A 19,915-nucleotide genomic window follows, 5' to 3' on the forward strand; every position below is an offset into this window, starting at 1 on the left:
AACGATATACGATTTCCGATGTTAGCAGCAGTAATTAGACAGTATCTCGCTATTCCTGCAAATCAAGTCTCTAGCGAACGATTATTTCCTGATTCTTATAATATTGTTGCGGCCATACGAAGTAAATACCGAAGTAAATACCGAAGTAGGGCATAGTCAGTTGAATATAGGGATAAATAGAATAATCGAGGCATTAAAAACAAAACACGCGAGACATGCGTAAAGTGTTTGAGCAGCGACTGCCGCTAAGTCTGCTGTAACATCTTGTTGCGAACACATCTATGATAGAAGTTATGCCACAATTTTAAAAAATCGTACACCTACATAAATATTTTTATTGTTGAAGTTTTGTTTTATTATCGTACATGGTTGTCTGAGATATTTGTAAGTGTAGTTCTTACTTAATAAAGAAATAAAAAGTCTAACAAATTTTTTTTGCACGAAATGAATAAATTTTGCAAAAAGAAATATTGTTTGCCCTGCGAAGCGAATGTTTGTGTTTAAAATATATTTTTATAAAAGTTTCATTAATATGTAGCTAAAGATGTAGCTTAAAATATATTAATCTTTATTTTAATAATCTTAGTCGAATTACTCCGGTCCCGGGATTGAATCAGATGGAATGTATTAGAAAAATGCATTTTTTTTTCATATTAGTTATCAGTTTTCCCTTATTATTAAAATATTATTAGGTAGTCAAATGTATGTAGTAATTGATGTAGAATTCATTTTTTCGATAAATCTCTTAATTCTGTAAAAATTCGAAATTGAAAAATGAGACTATTAGCCCCAGTCTCCCCTAATAACGAAGTAAAAAATTAATATTAGAAATCGTCGAAAAGTTATACTTTCTACACTTTAATTTAAAATAAAAAAATTTTTCACAAATTGATTTTTTTTTCTATGAATTCTTGCATTTAATTACATGATATATATAGAAACGTTTTTAAACTAAAAAATTTAAAGGAGCGGTCAGAAAAATACTATCCCGAATTGAATATCGGGTTTCGAATAGAGTTTCGGGTCCCGAATCAAAAATTTTATTCTGAAATTCAGGTACCCACACATTCCTAATAAATATATGTATACATAATACAGTTGCAGATACATTAAATTTAATTTAGTATCATAAAATTGAATTTAATTTATGTAATTCAAAGTCTATTAAATTAGATGACATTAATAATAGTGTAAGGTTAATTTTACAACATGAATCATCGTTTTATTTACACATTTCATTCAAAATAGATAGCTGTATATATTTGTTAACATTTGTTAGTATTTGGAAGTATTCCTGAAAATCATTTTCCGACAGGTCTTTCATCACTTTCGACGCATTTTCAGTCATATTTGTACCCAAGCGAACCTTCAAAACTTTTTTAGCGGAAACAGGAAAAAGTAAAGCGATACTAAGTCGTGAAAACATATATAGCGGATGGTCTGTGACACTCGTGACATTATGCCTAGCAAGATACTGCTTGACATCTAATGATCGATGTGCAGGTTTCATGCAAAAGAAATCAAATTGTTTTGTACATCCATTTTTCCAAACATTTCTCTCACTACATTTCTAACATGACGAAAGATTTCGACTTACATGAAAAAATAACGCTTCTTGCTGAGTATTGAGGAAGTAATAGCATATCAATTGCATATCAATTGCAGCAAAGCATATCAATTGCAAATGCGATAAGAATACTGAATAGTATCAGAATGATTTCTAGGAATGCTTTCAAACATTAGTAAATTTGTAAGGGTCGTACTCAAAGGAACTATTTTAAAAGAAATCTTATACAAATATAAATAAAATTAGTTATATCTGTATTGTAAAATTAATTATTATTTTGTGTTACAAATTAATTCCAGGAACTTTTTGTGTGACCTTTTATTATAGTACAATATATATAAATAATTATTTTACTCGTACAATTTTTATTTTAATACTAAACAAATTGTATTTGATTGTAAATTGAACAATAATAATACAAAAAGAAAACATTGTTAAGTAAATCTGCTTTTTAGAGTCATAAATATTCTAAACTGTAAAAAATGATTTTATACATTGTATAATATTAGGTTGGGAAAAAAGTTTCTTCGTATTTTTTAATTCAAAATTGTATATACAATATCTTCGTCAAAAATAAATGAAATTTCAATTTTAAAAGAGAGTTTTAAAGCTTGAAATCTCTACTTTCGAAAGATTACTATATTTTTTCAGTTTCTGTGAGTTTGATAATTTTTACATCAAAAAAACTGCGAGCTGAAAAAGATGAAAATTTTTCTTTTCACTTTGAGGGTCTCTCACGTGTCCAAAAAAAATTTACAAAAATTTTCGATTACCTATCGTGAAAGCTCGAAGCTTTTCCTACAAAATCATTTTTTAAAAATGTTCCTATTTTTTGTTACTGAGTTATTCGCGAATTAAGTAAAGGAGCATTCTAACTTTGATTGCTCGTAACTCCGATAAAAATCATCACACCGCAATTTTAAAAACAGATTCTTAAAGCTAAAACTTTGCTCTAACGAATAATATAATTGTAACGAAAATTTTGCAACAAATGAAAAACTTTTGCAAAAAATTTTTTTTAAATACGAAGAAACTTTTTCCCCGACCTAATATTATGTCAGAAATAGTGTTTCTTTTATTTAGTGAGAAAATTCTTGAAGATTATCTATTTCTTCTAAATATATACAATAAATTAATGTAGGTACAAAAAAAAATTGATATAATTTCAAATTAAACTTTTTTTAAATTTTTATTATAATATGTTATTGTAATTTATATATCTTCGATGATACTAACATTGAATTGTTATAATTAAAAAGATTGCAGTATGAAAAATCTATTGTCCTTTCTGATAGATCTCATTTCTTTATTCAAATCGCTTTACAAATTAGAACTTAATATTTTGTTTATTATGCGATTATTGAATGATATAATTACAATTAAAACTATTAACGTGCTTGAAATATAATAAAATACTTTTTTGTGTTAATTTTAAGTTGAATTGCCTATTGTTTAAATGCAATGCGGCAGGAAGTGTTATTGTCGGATAAAAAACACATGATGGTAATTCACTTTTTTGGAAAATGTGTATGGTTAAGCGGTCGATTTGATTATAGCAATAATGCAACATATATTTATTTTGCATGAAGAAATACATACTTTATTCGAGAGAATCGTGCGATAATAGACTTCGCAGGTGCGCGGCACGAGCCTTTCTAACACATACATTTCAATGTTGTGACTTATTAATATAATGACAATTTTAAATTCTATATTTTTTTATATAAATATTTTATAATATGTACGGTTTTTTTGTTTAATAATTTTTATCTTTTTTCAAATTGAAACGATACTTACAGAAAGCGACACTTAAAACCGAGTGCTAAACGATTTTAGTTTAAAAAAATTAATTTACATTTTTCTTCTTTTTTGTTTCTCTCTCTCTCTTACTTTTTCACTTTTATACATACCTGTCTTAATTATTTTGCAATTATTATTTTGTATTTGTAGAATAGAGAACAGTGAAGTAAGATACTGAAGTACCCATCAACTGTAACAAAAATAACTTCTTTTATTTCAATCTGTAAGAAACTATATTGAAGCTGCGTGGAGAATGTCTGTTAAAATAATGGATTGACAATATAGTAGTTGGATAAGCCGTATTGGTTAAGTTGTATCTCCATTGTATTTTCTAAACAAAACATTTTTTTTTAAGAGTAATGACGCTGATGTAACTCTAGTAACATGGCTTAAGAACTGCCATTTTTGTTATGTCTTTGAGCCGTCTGTTTACGAGTGACATTCAAAAGTGATTTTGTTTGGTGTCTGATTTAAGTCTTTGTACAATTTACTTAAAGTACTATCAGTACAAGGTGATAAATGAATCTTAGTGTATTACAGGGTGACAATCGATATTTAAATTCTTTTCGAATATCTCATAAAATTAGCAAAATATTTGTTAATTATGTTGTTAATGCAAATTTATAAAAATAGATGGAGTTAGATAAATCGTTCTAGTTATTGGTCTTTATATTGTACCCATACGATTTTCACCAGCGACGCGAGTTCTTATTATCGCGGCTCGTATGCATTGTTACGTTACGTTTGATTAGCATCGGTCGCAAAGAATTATTAAAAGACCTATAACGCATAAAGACTCTGAAGAATATAAGGACTGAGAAGAATAAGGTTTTAATATATAAACTGATATTGGTAATTATCCAGAAGAATTACCACTTCTGATTTGGATGAAATTAGCTCATTTGACGCGTTTTTGCATAAAATAAAAAAATCTGATAGAAAAAAGTGGGGGCTGTTCTGCGAAACGAGATATTAAGTGTTAAAGTTAACACTTGATTATATTGAAGTTAAGAAATCTGTCACAGCTGTGGAATACATCATCATGATATACATCAACATATTCTATACATGTGCATACGTTTTTCTGACTCTTACAGCGATATATTACGTTTGTTTATTAATATTAAAATTTCCCTTTCATTGTTCCGAGGTGAAGCGCGGTTCATAGATTTGCACCCAAAGCGAGATTTAATTAAAAAAAATTCACTTTGACTTTACGAGAGAGGACGAGAGCAGGAATCTTTCGAACATATATTAACGATTGCGGAGGGTTCCGTCCATTCTCTTCCTCCGTCCCCAGGCACGCGGTATAATTTAGAAAGTGGTACAATGTCATTCGGTCTTCAAATTCAACAGATAAACTTTTTTTAAAAATTTTAAATAAAAATTTAATGCTTATTTTCGTAAAAGTATCGTTTTATTTCTAATGAACCAAAGTTTAATTTAATTACACAAATGTTCTGCTTCCTTCGGTGCTTTTGTTACAATTTTGTTTAAACGTTAAGGAATGTCATATAGGCGACCTCTCCCTACTTATTTAAATTATCCATTTTTTTTAGATTAATCCATCAATATATTTTAAAATGAGGAAGGTTGATTTATTGTATAATATTATTTATTGTATAATATTCTTGAGTGCAATACACCAAATAAATATATAGTATCAATTTAACAGTTTTCGCTGTTCATTATTCTATTTCTTTCAGCTCTGCTAATTTACATTTCATTTTCAACTTATTTTAATAGAGTTACTTTAGTTCATTATCTAAATAATTCTAAAGTAGTCAAATGACTGTGAATGTTATTATTTCCGATTAAACAATAATATTCGCGGGGAACAAAAGGTTTATATATTATCTCTTACCGTAGCAGCACTTTCCATAGACGCAATGAATATTCCACCGAGAATCAAATGAAAAGCTTTTGTACCCTTTTGCAGTAGAAATAACATCATTTTCTGTATGTGTAATGGAGCCACATACCATTCAACATCATATCTACAAATCAATCATAAATTAATAAACATAATATGAAAACATAACATGAAAAAATAAAAATATAGTATATTCGTTCAAGAATAGTATTATTTTTGAATGCTTATGTTAACTCAGCATTTTGTTACAAGAATATTGTAAAACAATCACTTAAGTATTAATGTGATACAAATGTCTCTTACACTGTAGCAAATACGTATTCATTGTGATCTGTAATATCTTGTGCGGTATAATTAGACAAAAATATGTACAAGTAGAGAACACTTATGTATATAAATTGTAATATAAGTTGCCCTGTGCTATTATATGATATAATCTAAAAAAATATAAAACATATGTTATATATATTACTTTTATTTTTTACGAGCAAGAAATTTTGAAATTTTTCTGTAATTCCTTAGGACAAATTATAGAACTTGCATTACATAATAAATTATTTTCTTTATTGGTCGCGGATATTACAAAATTGTATTATTTTTATGACATAGGTATGCAAATAATGCACATATCTTACGATTATAAAAAAAAGGTGAACGAAGAATAATCATGAATTTTTGAATGATTTTTATTTTTGAACATAGTTATTTTTAGATACTATCCTAATTAAAGATTCTTTATTTAATCTTAATATTATGAAAACTGTATCTTTCATGAAAAGATACGCACGTTTAATAACAAAAAATAAATCTTACTTGCACAAGAGTGCTGGATAAGCAAATCATACCAGCCGCTATTAAACAGAAGAAAGATCCTTCAAAACTTTTTATAAATACTTGAGAAAACCTTCAGAAATAAAATAAAAATTAGTAGAGCACGTTATACAGATATTGCAGAATGTGTACTGACTCTGTAGCTTTGCGATGAATGTCTATCGCATAGATCATTCTTTTATAAATTATAACCATTTTTTCTTCATTAACATCTTGTTGCATATTAATTGCCATTGCCTTCTTAATACGGAAACTATATGAATACATATTTTTTACTGTAAGTTCTTAATTTTTTTTAGATCTGATTGAAAATAAACAAAGAATAGATTTCACTTATAAAACAAATGATTGTATTGAATTCTACCTTGCAATGCTAAACATTCCACAAATATGTTTGAGATATGCTATCAGCATCGTGCCTGTTGCTGTCATTGCAGTTCCCCCTATGCACAAGGCTGCGCTCGTATGCAATAGAATTAAATAGGAAAAGTTTTCTTGATCAACAAAATATTCTGTTGCAATATGAATCGCTGCAGAGCGTGATCGGGAATTGTTTATAGCCAGAATTACATCAGATATAAGAAGCCCCATTGGCAGGAAGAGATAAATAGATATGCAACATGCGGCAAAAACTAACATTAAATTAGAAAGTAAATGATATACATATGTATAAGAAATAAGAATTTATTTAAATAAAATTTATTTAAGCTTTATAAATTTTTTACTCTTATTAATATTGTAATTCATTAAAAATGTAAACATATATACACTATCTTACTCGTAATTATTCTTGTTTGACGTTTTCCTATACGGCCATATTTTTCTATGATAGCAATTTCGTTTTTATTTTTTATTTCGTTACAAATATGCTGAAGTTGGTCTAGTGAAACTCTGATCTATTACATCAATAATATTGTTTTGTATAAAATATTTAAAAAATGTCATATTTGAAGATTTTTTTATCACGAATATTTGTCTGGAAACTATATAATAAATATTTGACTTACAGTATTGGCGTTAATCCAAAAGGAATGATATTTAATCGCATAGCAAATAGAGAAAAATGCGGAAGACAGAACATTCGTAATGAGATGTATAGTGCATTTTGAAGTTATAAACGTTGTAAACTGTAAATAAGTGATTCTGTTGAAAATTTCATATTAAATGAATAATTCCTTAGTGCGATTTATAAATTTCAAATTCTAGTCTGTTAATTATTGTTTCGTATGAAAAATCACTTATTATCACCTGGAATACAATAAAAGTTATTAAAATAGTAAAAAGTATGATAAATTGAATTTGAGCAAGTTTTGATCTCTGGTGAGGCCATAAACCAATCGCGAGCAAAAGAAATCTATTGAGCCTGAAGTGTTTCGCCTCAAGACAAATCATCTTTGTAAACTCTGAAGTACATTTAACTGTGAAAAATAAGAAATTGCCTATTCTCTTTTTCTATTAAACTAACAGTTGGTTGAAAATATATCAATTTTTCTCTTTTAGTAAATTGTAACTTCAATTGCTTAATATGCCAGCATGCAAATCGAAATGCAATAATGTCACGAGATTAAAGTACTTAGAATTCATCACCGTTTTATAAGAAAAACATGATTAAACGATCGATTTAATTACATTGAAAGAAATTTAACAGATGTTTATATCCCATGAAAAAACATTCGCATAGAGAAACTCGATAGATGGCTGAGCAAGCGCACTCGTCACTTTTTATTGTAATATGCGTTTCATTCTAATGCGTACACTCACAAGGTACGTTTGATCTTTTAAGGTAGTGTTGGTCATTAAATTTAACCTTAAGTTTCAACAAAATTTGTTTATTCATTAAGTATTGAAATCTACGATTTATTAATATTTTATGTTACCTTTTATATTGAAGCTATTTATATTTTATATACAACATTTTTATATAACATCATTCATAGTGGTGTTATAAATAAAAAAGTTCCTGATAATACTCTATTCGAAAAAATTAATTATATTCACATTTCTAACAGTTTGTGTAACACATTGAAAGTGAGTTTATCTTCAAACTAGACAATGTATGGTATATGTATGTATATATATATATATATATATATATGTGAGTATATATAATATATATACATATATATTATTTATATATACATATTAATATATATATGCATTATATATATTTATTATTATAAATTATTTATTACACCACTTTTATATTCGTGCTTTCTTGTGTATAGAATGCAATATTCCTTTTATAGATCTGTTTTCAACCTATTATGGAATGCAAAACATTGTTGAATGTTATTGTACCCAAAGATCGTCTTTCGATAGGGAATCAAAGATCGGGACTGTTGACTGTTTAAAGCGGAATATTTTATCATTTGAAAATTAATTAAATTTATTAGATACTGTCAGTATCACCATACATCACTTATTACATATCAACGGTGTATCAGTACATTTTCAAAATTGCGCACATTGTTGAATAAAATAATTAAAACTACAATGATGATTTTAATGACGTATTGGACTTTTCAGACATGCAGAAAGAATGTTCTATTAATTTTAGTACTTTTGCTTAGAAATTCCACCATACATTTTTTTGTTAATTTTAACTTAAATGTTAATTTTAAACATTTAACTTAAACATTTTCCTTTTAATTGTGTACATTTATTGAAATGATTTTTTTTATTTATATTTTTTATGTAAGTGGACCGAAATATAAGTTAGCGATGTTTTTTTAAGAGGCTTTGGATGATCCAAAGAGGAAAAAGAAACAAATTTATTTGCATTCTTTACGTATAAAACATAAAATATCTAGACTTTACAGAACATATAGTATCTAAGCAAACCAAAATAATTGATTGGTGGAAGTAAAACGTTATACGATTCCCGATATATATTAGCAGCAGTAACTAGAAAATATCTCGCTATTCCTCAAGTCTCGAACGAACGATTGTTTTCTGATGCTCGTAACATTTTCGGCCATACGGAGTAAATATCGAAGTAAATACCGCAGTAATAACGAAGCAAAAAATGTCAGATATCGTTGAAAATTTATACTTTCTACACTTCATTTTAAAATAGAACAATTTTTCGTAAATTGATTTTTTTCTTTATAAATTCTTGCATTTAATTACATAAAACATTAATTACATATGGAAACGTTTCTAAACTTAAAAATGTAGGAGTGATCAGAAAAATATTGTCCCGAGTTGAACATCGGATTCCGAATAGAAATTCGGGAATCCCCGAATCAAAAATTTTATCGTGTATCCACACATTCTTAATAAATATATGTATATATAATACAATTAAATATCCTGCATATAATATAGAATATATTAACATAGGAAATTATATAACTTATTTGAATTCGAAAATACAAGGTTATCGCAATTCGAACGGGATATGACCGATAATATGATCATAAGCCAAGAGCGAGTAAGAGAATCCGATTGAGATGAAAATATTTAGACTCGATACAAACCTTCATTCTATGAGGAACGAAACTTGATTGCGAAAATCAGTGATAATTTGATAATTTATCCTGCCCTTCGACTGAAAACTTCATAACGTTAAACTACTTTAAAAGAAATCTTATATAAATGTAAGTAAAATTAATTATTTCTGTATTGTAAAATTAATTATTATTTTGTGTTACAAATTAATTCCAGGAACTTTTTGTGTGACCTTTTATAGTACAACATATAACATATATAAATAATTATTTTACTCATACAATTTTTATTTTAATACTAAACGAATTATATTTGATTGTAAATAGTACAATAATAATATATCAAAAGAAAACATTTTTAAGTAAACCTGGTTTTTAGAGTCATAAATATTCTAAACAGTAAAAAATCATTTTTTATCTCGTATTATATTAAAATTAGCGTTTCTTTCATTCAGTGAGAAAATTCTCGAAGATCTGCTTTTTCTAAATATGTACAATAAATTAATGTAAGTATAAAATCAACGGAAGAATTGATATGATTTCAAATTAAACTTTTTTTAATTTTTATTATGATATATGTTATTATAATATTATATCTTCGATGATACTAACATTGAATTGTTATAAATAAAAAGATTACAGTAATATGAAAAATCTATTGTTTTTTCTGATACATCTAGTTGCATTATTCAAATCACTATAAATTGGAACTTAATATTTTGTGTATTGTGCGAATCATTGAATTATTTAATTATAGTCAAAAATATTACCGTGCTTGGAATACAATGACATACTTTTTTATGTAAATTTTAAGCTGATTTATCTATTTTAATTTAAATATAATGTAGAGGAAATATTATTGTCGGATAAAAAAAACACATAATGGTAATTCACTTTTCTGGAAAAGGTATATGGTTAAAGGTGTATGATCGATTTGATTATAGCAATAATGCAACATATATTTATTTATAATAAGCATAAAGAAATACATACTTTATTCGAGGGAATCGTGCGATAATAGACTTCGCAGGTGCGCGGCACGACCCTTTTTGACACATACATTGCAATGTTGTGACTCATTAATGTAATGTCAATTCTAAATTCTATATTTTTTATATAAATATTTTATAATATGTACGATTGTTTAATAATTTTCACCTTTTTTCGAATTGAAACGATACTTATAGGAAGCGACACTTAAACTCGAGTGCTAAACGATTTTGGTCAAATTATAATAGTTTATATTTTTCTTCTTTTTTGTTTCTCTCTCTCTTACTTTCTCATATCTCTTTCACTTTTATAAATACTTGTCTTAATTATTTTGCAATTATTATTTCGTACTTGTAGAATAGAGGACAGTGAAGTAAGATATTGAAGTACCCATCAACTGTAATGAAAATAACTTGTTTTGTTTCAATCTGTAAGAAGCTATATTGAAGCTGTGTGGAGAATGTCTGTTAAAATAATGGATTAACAATATAAGGTGGAGTTGGATAAGTCGTATCATTGGTTAAATGGTATCTCCATTGTATTTTCTAAATGAAACATTTTTTTTAAGAGTAATGACGCTGATGTAACGCTAGCAACATGGCTTGCCAAGGACTGCCATTTTTGTTTTGTCTTTTAGCCGTTTTTACGAGTGACATTCAAAATTGATTTTGTTTGGTGTCTGATTTAAGTCTTTACAATTTATTTTTTATTTAAGTCTTTACATTTTGAATGACTGTGAATGTTATTATTTTCGATTAAACAATAATATTCGCGGGGAACAAAAGGTTTATATATGTCTCTTACCGTAGCAGCACTTTCCATAGACGCAATGAATATTCCACCGAGAATCAAATGAAAAGCCTTTGTACCTTTTTGCAGTAAAAATAACATCATTTTCTGTACATGTAACGGAGCCACATACCATTCAACATCATATCTACAAATCAATAATAAATTAATATAAAATCTAACATAAAAAAATAAAAATATTTGTTATAATATAATATGTTATAGTATATTCGTTCAAGAATATTTGCATTATTTGAGTATTATTTTTGAATATTTTTGTTAATTCAGATTTTGTTACAAGAATTTATAAAGCGATCACTTAATTATTAATGTATGATACAAATGTCTCTTACACTGTAGCAAATACGTATTCATTATGATCTGTAATATCTTGTGCGGTATAATTGGACAAAAACATGTACATATAGTGACCAGTTATGTATATAAGTTGTAATACAAGTTGCCCTGTGCTATTATATGAAATAATCTAAAAAAATATAAAACATATGTTAAATATATTATTTTAATTTTTTATAAGCAAGAAATTTTCAAATTTTTCTGTAATTCCTTAGGACAAATTATAGAACTTGCGTTACGTTATAAATTATTTTTTTTATTGTTCGCGTATATTAGAAAACTATTATTTTTGTGGCATAAGTATGCGAAGAATGCACATATCTTACGATTAAAAAAAAGGTGAACGAAGAATAGTCATGAGTTTTTGAATGATTTTTATTTTTGAAGAAAGTTATTTTTCCATATTGTTCTAATTAAAGACTCTTTATTCAATCTTAATATTACGAAAACTGTCATGGAAAGATACGCACGTTTAATAACAAAAAATAAAACTTACTTGCACAAGAGTGCTGGTTAAGCAAACCATACTAGCCGCTATTAAACAGAAGAAAGATCCTTCAAAACTTTTTATAAACACTTGAGAAAACCTTCAGAAATAAAACAAATTATTATAGTAGAGCACGTTATACAGATATTGCAGAATGTGTACTGACTCTGTAGCTTTGCGATGAATGTCTATCGCACAGATCATTCTTTTATAAATTATAACCATTTTTTCTTCATTAACATCTTGTTGCATATTAATCGCCATTGCCTTCTTAATACGGAAACTATATGAATACATATTTTTTACTGTAAGTTCTTAATTTTTTTTTAGATCTGATTGAAAATGAACAAAGAATAGATTTCATTTTATAAAACAAATGATCATATTGAATTCTACCTTGCAATGCTAAACATTCCACAAATATGTTTGAGGTATGCAATCAGCATCGTGCCTGTTGCTGTCATTGCAGTTGCCCCTATGCACAAGGCTGCGTTCGTATGCAATAGAATTAAGTAGGAAAAGTTTTCTTGATCAACAAAATATTCTGTTGCAATATGAATCGCTGCAGAGCGTGATCGAGAATTGTTTATAGCCAAAATTATATCAAATATACGAGGCCAGATTGGCAGGAAGAGATAAATAGATATGCTACATGCGGCAAATACTAACATTAAATTAGAAAGTGATTGATATACATATGTATAAACAAGAATTTATTTAAGTAAAATTTATTTAAACTTTATAAATTTTTTACTCTTATTAAAAATTCATTAAAATGTAAGCATATATGCACTATACTTACTCGTAATTATTCTCGTTTGATGTTTTCCTATACGGCCATACTTTTCTATGATAGCAATTTCATTTTTATTTTTTATTTCATTACAAACAAGCTGAAGTTGTTCTAGTGAATCTTTGATCTATTACATCAATAATATTTTACGCAGTTTTCCCACAAAATATTAAAAAAATGTCAAATTTGAAGATTTATTTATAACAAATATTTGTCTGGAAACTGTATAGCAAATATTTTACTTACAGTATTGGCGTTAATCCAAAACGAATGATATTTAATCGCATAGCAAATGAAGAAAGATGCTGAGGACAGAACATTGATAATGAGATCTGCAGTGCATTTTGAAGTCAAAAACGTTGTAAACTGCAAATAAGTAATTTTGTTAAAAATTTCATATTAAAAGAATAATTACTTAGTGTGATTAATAAGTTTCGAATTCTATTCTGTTAATTATTGTTTCGTATGAAAAATGACTTATTGCCACCTGAAATATAATAAAAGTTGTTAAAATAGTAAAAAGTACGATAAATTGAATTTGAGCAAGTTTCGATCTCTGGTGAGGCCATAAACCAATCGCGAGCAAAAGAAATTTATTGAGCCTGAAGTGTTTCGTCTCAAGACAAATCATCTTTGTAAACTCTGAAGTACATTTAACCGTGAAAAATAAGAAATTGCCTATTCTCTTTTTTTCCGATTCTATTAAACTAACATTTGGTTGAAAATATTTCAATTTTTCTCTTTTAGTAAATTGTATCTTTAATTGCTTAATATGCAAAGCGAAATGCAATAATGTCACGAGATTAAAGTACTTAGAATTCATCACGGTTTTCTAAGAAAAACATGATTAAACGATCGATTTAATTACATTGAAAAACATAACATTGAAAGAAATTTAATAGATGTTTATATCCTATGGAAAAACGTTCGCATAGAGAAACTCGATAGATATTCGCGCAAACGCAGTCATTGCATTTTATTGTAATATGCGTTTCATTTTAGTTTGTACACTCACAAGGTACGTTTGATCTTTTAAAATAGTGTTGGTTATTAAATTTAATCTTAAGTTTGAAAAAAAATGTGTTTATTCTTAAAGTATTGAAATCTATACTTTATTATAATCTATACTTTATTATTTTATGTTACGCTTTACATTGAAGCTCTTTATATTTTATATATACTTTTGTATATATAACATTATCCACAGTATTGTAAATAAAGGTTTCTAATAATATTTTATTGGAAAAAATTAATTAAATTCACATTTCTGATAGTTTGTGTAACACATTGAATGTAAGTTTATTTTTGTATCAAACCAGAAAAAAGTATATATATATATATATATATATATATATATACACTATATACTATATATATATTTTTTTAAAGTACAAAGTACAAGATTATCCGAATTCGAACGAGATTTGGTCGATAATACGATCAAATCGTTACAAATTGGAACTTAATATTTTGTTTATTATGCGAGTCATTGAATTATTTAATTATAGTTAAAAATATTATCGCTCGAAATACAATGAAATACTTTATTATGTAAATTTTATACTAAATTGCCTATTTTAATTTAAATGTAATGTAGAAGGAAATATTATTGTCGGATAAAAAAACACATGATGGTCATTCACTTTTCTGGAAATGTGTATGGTTAAGTGATCGATTTGATTATAGCAATAATGCAACATATATTTATTTTGCATAAAGAAATACATACTTTATTCGTGGGAATCATGCGATAATAGACTTCGCAGGTGCGCGGCACGAGCCTTTCTAACACATACATTTCAATGTTGTGACTTATTAAAATAATGTCAATTTATATTCTATATTTCTTTATATAAATATTTTATAATATGTACGGTTTTTTTGTTTAATAATTTTTACCTTTTTTCAAATTGAAACGATACTTGTAGAAAGCGACACTTAAAACCGAATGCTAAACGATTTTAGTTTAAAAAAATTAGTTTACATTTTTCTTCTTTTTTGTTTCTCTCTCTCTCTCTTACTTTTTCATATCTTTTTCACTTTTATACATACCTGTCTTAATTATTTTGCAATTATTATTTTGTACTTGTAGAATAGAGAACAGTGAAGTAAGATACTGAAGTACCCATCAACTGTAATGAAAATAACTTCTTTTATTTCAATCTGTAAGAAACTATATTGAAGCTGCGTTGAGAATGTCTGTTAAAATAATGGATTGACAATATAGGGTTGGATAAGCCGTATTGGTTAAGTTGTATCTCCAGTTGTATTTTCTAAACGAAACATTTTTTTTTAAGAGTAATGACGCTGATGTAATGCTAGTAACATGGCTTAAGAACTGCCATTTTTGTTATGTCTTTGAAGCCGTCTGAATACGAGTGACATTCAAAACTGATTTTGATTGGTGTCTGATTTAAGCCTTTTCAATTTTTGCTTAAAGTGCTATCAGTGCAAGGTGATAAATGAATCTTAGTGTACTAAGGGTGATAATTGATATTTAAATTCTTTTCAAATATCTTATAAAATTAGCAAAATATTTGTTAGTTATGTTGTTAATGCAAATTTGTAAAAATAGATGGAGTTAGATAAATCGTTCTTGTTACTGGTCTTTATATTGCACTCATACGATTTTCACCAGCGACGCGAATTCTTATTATCGCGGCTCGTATGCATTGTTAGGTTACGTTTGATTAGCATTGGTCGCAAAGAATTATTAAAAGACCTATAACGCATAAAGACTATGAAGAATATATGGACTGAGAAGAATAAGGTTTTAATATATAAACTGATATTGGTAATTATCCAGAAGAATTACCACTTCCGATTTGGATGAAATTAGCTCATTTGACGCGTTTTTGCATAAAATAAAAAATCTGACAGAAAAAAGTGGCAGCTGTCCTGCGAAACGAGATATCAAGTGTTAAAGTTAACACTTCATTATATTGAAGTTAAGAAATCTGTCATCAGCTGTAGAATACATCATCATGATATACATCACATGTTCTACACTATATATGTACATACGTTTTTCTGACTCTTACAGCGATATATTACGTTTGTTTATTAATATTAAAATTTCCCTTTCATTGTTCAGAGGTGAAGCGCGGTTCATAGATTTGCACACAAAGCGAGATTTAATTAAAAAAAATTCACTTTGATATTACGAGGGAGGACGAAAGCAGGAATCTTTCGAACATATATTAACGATTGCGGAAGGTTCCGTCCATTCTCTTCCTCCGTCACCGGACACGCGGTATGATTTAGAAAGTGGTACAATGTCATGATCCGGTCTCCAAATCGTATCGAAAGATAAATTTTTTTTAAAAATTTATGATTTAAATAAAAATTTAATGCTTATTTTCATAAAAGTATCGTTTTATTTCTAATGAACCAAAGTTTAATTTAATTACACAAATGTTCTGCTTCCTTCGGTGCTTTTGTTACAATTTTCAAACGTTAAGGAATATCATATAGGCGACTTCTCCCTACTTATTTAAATTATCCATTTTTTTAGATTAATTCATCAATATATTTTAAAATGAGGAACATTGATTTATTGTATAATATTATTTATCGTTTAATATTCTTGGGTGCAATGAATGAATATTTAGTATCAATTTAACAGTTTTCGCTGTTCATTATTCTATTTCTTTCAGCTCTGCTAATTTACATTTCATTCTCAACTTATTTTAATAGAGTTACTTTAGTTCATTATCTAAATAATTCTAAAGTAGTCAAAATGCTGAATGACTGTGAATGTTATTTTGATTAAACTATAATATTCGCGGGGAACAAAAGGTTTATATATTATCTCTTACCGTAGCAGCACTTTCCATAGACGCAATGAATATACCACCGAGAATCAAATGAAAAGCTTTTGTACCCTTTTGCAGTAGAAATAACATCATTTTCTGTATGTGTAACGGAGCCACATACCATTCAACATCATATCTACAAATCAATTATAAATTAATAAACATATTATGAAAACATAACATGAAAAAATAAAAATATTTATTATAGTATATTCGTTCAAGGGTAGTATTATTTTTGAATGCTTATGTTAACTCAGCATTGTGTTACAAGAATATTGTAAAACAATCACTTAAGTATTAATGTGATACAAATGTCTCTTACACTGTAGCAAATACGTATTCATTGTGATCTGTAATATCTTGTGCGGTATAATTAGACAAAAATATGTACAAGTAGAGAACACTTATGTATATAAATTGTAATACAAGTTGCCCTGTGCTATTATGTGATATAATCTAAAAAAATATAAAATATGTTATATATATTACTTTTATTTTTTACAAGCAAGAAATTTTGAAATTTTTCTGTAATTCCTTAGGACAAATTATAGAACTTGCATTACATAATAAATTATTTTCTTTATTGGTCGCGGATATTAGAAAATTGTATTATTTTTATGACATAGGTATGCGAATAATGCACATATCTTACGATTATAAAAAAAAAGGTGAACGAAGAATAATCATGAATTTTTGAATGATTTTTATTTTTGAAGAAAGTTAATTTTCGATACTATCCTAATTAAAGCTTCTTTATTTAATCTTAATATTATGAAAACTGTATCTTTCATGGAAAGATACGCACGTTTAATAACAAAAAATAAACCTTACTTGCACAAGAGTGCTGGATAAGCAAATCATACCAGCCGCTATTAAACAGAAGAAAGATCCTTCAAAACTTTTTATAAAGACTTGAGAAAACCTTCAGAAATAAAATAAAAATTAGTAGAGCATGTTATACAAATATTGCAGAATGTGTACTGACTCGGTAGCTTTGCGATGTATATCTATCGCATAAATCATTCTTTTATAAATTATAACCATTTTTTCTTCATTAACATCTTGTTGCATATTAATCGCCATTGCCTTCTTAATACGGAAACTATATGAATACATATTTTTTACTGTAAGTTCTTAATTTTTATTAGATCTGATTGAAAATAAATAAAGAATAGATTTCACTTATAAAACAAATGATTGTATTGCATTCTACCTTGCTATGCTAAACATTCCACAAATATGTTTGAGGTATGCTATCAGCATAGTGCCTGTTGCTGCCATTGCAGTTGCCCCTATGCACAAGGCTGCGCTCGTATGCAATAGAATTAAGTAGGAAAAGTTTTCTTGATCAACAAAATATTCTGTTGCAATATGAATCGCTGCAGAGCGTGATCGGGAATTGTTTATCATCAGAATTACGTCAGATATAAGAAGTCCCATTGGCAGGAAGAGATAAATAGATATGCAACTTGCGGCAAAAACTAACATAAAATTATTGAAAGTAAATGATATACATATGTATAAGAAATAAGAATTTATTTAAGTAAAATTTATTTAAGCTTTATAAATTTTTTACTCTTATTAATAATATAATTCATTAAAAATGTAAACGTATATACACTATCTTACTCGTAATTATTCTCGTTTGACGTTTTCCTATACGGCCATACTTTTCTATGATAGCAATTTCGTTTTTATTTTTTATTTCGTTACAAATATGCTGAAGTTGGTCTAGTGAAACTCTGATCTATTACATCAATAATATTGTATGCAGTTTTCGTATAAAATATTTAAAAAATGTCATATTTGAAGATTTATTTATCACGAATATTTGTCTGGAAACTAATATAATAAATATTTGACTTACAGTATTGGCATTAATCCAAAACGAATGATATTTAATCGCATAGCAAATAGAGAAAAATGCGGAAGACAGAACATTCGTAATGAGATGTATAGTGCATTTTGAAGTTATAAACGTTGTAAACTGTAAATAAGTGATTCTGTTGAAAATTTCATATTAAATGAATAATTCCTTAGTGCGATTTATAAATTTCAAATTCTAGTCTGTTAATTATTGTTTCGTATGAAAAATTACTTATTATCACCTGGAATACAATAAAAGTTATTAAAATAGTAAAAAGTATGATAAATTGAATTTGAGCAAGTTTCGATCTCTGGTGAGGCCATAAACCAATCGCGAGCAAAAGAAATCTATTGAGCCTGAAGTGTTTCGTCTCAAGACAAATCATCTTTGTAAACTCTGAAGTAGATTTAATTGTGAAAAATAAGAAATTGCCTATTCTCTTTTTCCGATTCTATTAAAGTAACAGTTGGTTGAAAATATTTCAATTTTTCTCTTTTAGTAAATTGTAACTTCAATTGCTTAATATGCCAGCATGCAAATCGAAATGCAATAATGTCACAAGATTAAAGTACTTAGAATTCATCACTGTTTTATAAGAAAAACATGATTAAACGATCGATATAATTACATTGAAAGAAATTTAACAGATGTTTATATCCCATGAAAAAACATTCGCATAGAGAAACTCTATAAATGGCTGAACAAGCGCACTCATCGCTTTTTGTTGTAATATGCATTTCATTCTGATGCGTACACTCACAAGGTACGTTTGATCTTTTAAGGTAGTGTTGGTCATTAAATTTAACCTTAAGTTTCAACAAAATTTGTTTATTCATAAAGTATTGAAATGTACGGCTTATTAATATTTTATGTTACCTTTTATATTGAAGCTAATTATATTTTATATACAACTGTGGATATTTTTATATCCACAGTGGTGTTATAAATAAAAGTTTCTGATACTCTATCCGAAAAATAAATTCACATTTCTAATAGTTTCTGTAACACATTGAAAGTGAGTTTATCTTCGTAATAAACTAGAAAAGAGAAAATGTATGTGTGTGTGTGTGCGTGTGTTTATGTGTGTATGAGTGTGTGTAAAACTATATATATATATGCATATAGTATTACATATATATATATATATATATATATATATAAAATTTATACGTACATGGTATAATATGTATATATATATATATATATATAATTTATATACATATTAATATATATATATATATGCATTATATATATATATGTATATATATATATATATATATATTATTAGTTATTTATT

The 19,915-nt window shown here is 27.1% G+C and overlaps 3 protein-coding genes and 1 long non-coding RNA gene across 10 annotated transcripts; 1 reads left to right on the forward strand and 3 right to left on the reverse strand.

The window, feature by feature from the left end:
• Nucleotides 1-346: 346 nt before the first annotated feature.
• LOC105147248 (uncharacterized) lies at nucleotides 347-7,662 on the reverse strand. Its single transcript, XM_087410008.1, has 9 exons — nucleotides 7,320-7,662; nucleotides 7,079-7,198; nucleotides 6,850-6,967; nucleotides 6,436-6,703; nucleotides 6,208-6,324; nucleotides 6,054-6,144; nucleotides 5,544-5,677; nucleotides 5,232-5,364; nucleotides 347-3,557 (listed from the first exon to the last, which is right to left on the reverse strand). Exons 1-9 carry the CDS (start codon nucleotides 7,461-7,463, stop codon nucleotides 3,501-3,503), a joined length of 1,182 nt encoding a protein of 393 aa, XP_087266134.1. The 5' UTR covers nucleotides 7,464-7,662; the 3' UTR covers nucleotides 347-3,500.
• Nucleotides 7,663-7,701: 39 nt separating this feature from the next.
• Nucleotides 7,702-11,308, forward strand: LOC147908559 (uncharacterized). The gene is made up of 5 exons (XR_015546286.1): nucleotides 7,702-7,835; nucleotides 7,963-8,099; nucleotides 8,318-9,670; nucleotides 9,976-11,003; nucleotides 11,079-11,308. It is a non-coding gene; the product is annotated as an uncharacterized LOC147908559 (long non-coding RNA).
• LOC105152964 (uncharacterized) lies at nucleotides 10,454-13,798 on the reverse strand. Of its 6 annotated transcripts, none has more exons than XM_087409896.1 (9): nucleotides 13,424-13,798; nucleotides 13,183-13,302; nucleotides 12,946-13,063; nucleotides 12,540-12,687; nucleotides 12,310-12,426; nucleotides 12,153-12,243; nucleotides 11,653-11,786; nucleotides 11,315-11,447; nucleotides 10,454-10,907 (listed from the first exon to the last, which is right to left on the reverse strand). In XM_087409896.1, exons 1-9 carry the CDS (start codon nucleotides 13,757-13,759, stop codon nucleotides 10,851-10,853), a joined length of 1,254 nt encoding a protein of 417 aa, XP_087266022.1. In that variant the 5' UTR covers nucleotides 13,760-13,798; the 3' UTR covers nucleotides 10,454-10,850. The 6 variants fall into 6 exon arrangements, with proteins under 6 accessions (XP_087266022.1, XP_087266020.1, XP_087266023.1 ...); XM_087409894.1 differs by having other exon boundaries at nucleotides 12,540-12,807; XM_087409897.1 differs by having other exon boundaries at nucleotides 12,540-12,630; nucleotides 13,424-13,797.
• Nucleotides 13,799-14,611: 813 nt separating this feature from the next.
• LOC105152963 (uncharacterized) lies at nucleotides 14,612-19,222 on the reverse strand. 2 transcript variants are annotated; one of them, XM_087409989.1, is made up of 9 exons: nucleotides 18,860-19,220; nucleotides 18,619-18,738; nucleotides 18,381-18,498; nucleotides 17,965-18,232; nucleotides 17,737-17,853; nucleotides 17,583-17,673; nucleotides 17,074-17,207; nucleotides 16,755-16,887; nucleotides 14,612-15,068 (listed from the first exon to the last, which is right to left on the reverse strand). In XM_087409989.1, the coding sequence occupies exons 1-9, from the start codon at nucleotides 19,001-19,003 to the stop codon at nucleotides 15,012-15,014; spliced, it is 1,182 nt and encodes a 393-aa protein (XP_087266115.1). In that variant the 5' UTR covers nucleotides 19,004-19,220; the 3' UTR covers nucleotides 14,612-15,011. The 2 variants fall into 2 exon arrangements, with proteins under 2 accessions (XP_087266115.1, XP_087266116.1); XM_087409990.1 differs by lacking the exon at nucleotides 17,737-17,853 and having other exon boundaries at nucleotides 18,860-19,222.
• Nucleotides 19,223-19,915: the final 693 nt, after the last annotated feature.

The sequence above is a fragment of the Acromyrmex echinatior genome, chromosome 9 (genome assembly GCF_024713525.1).
Source record: "Acromyrmex echinatior isolate Ae372 chromosome 9, ASM2471352v2, whole genome shotgun sequence".
In the NCBI taxonomy this organism is placed as follows: Eukaryota; Metazoa; Arthropoda; class Insecta; order Hymenoptera; family Formicidae; genus Acromyrmex; species Acromyrmex echinatior.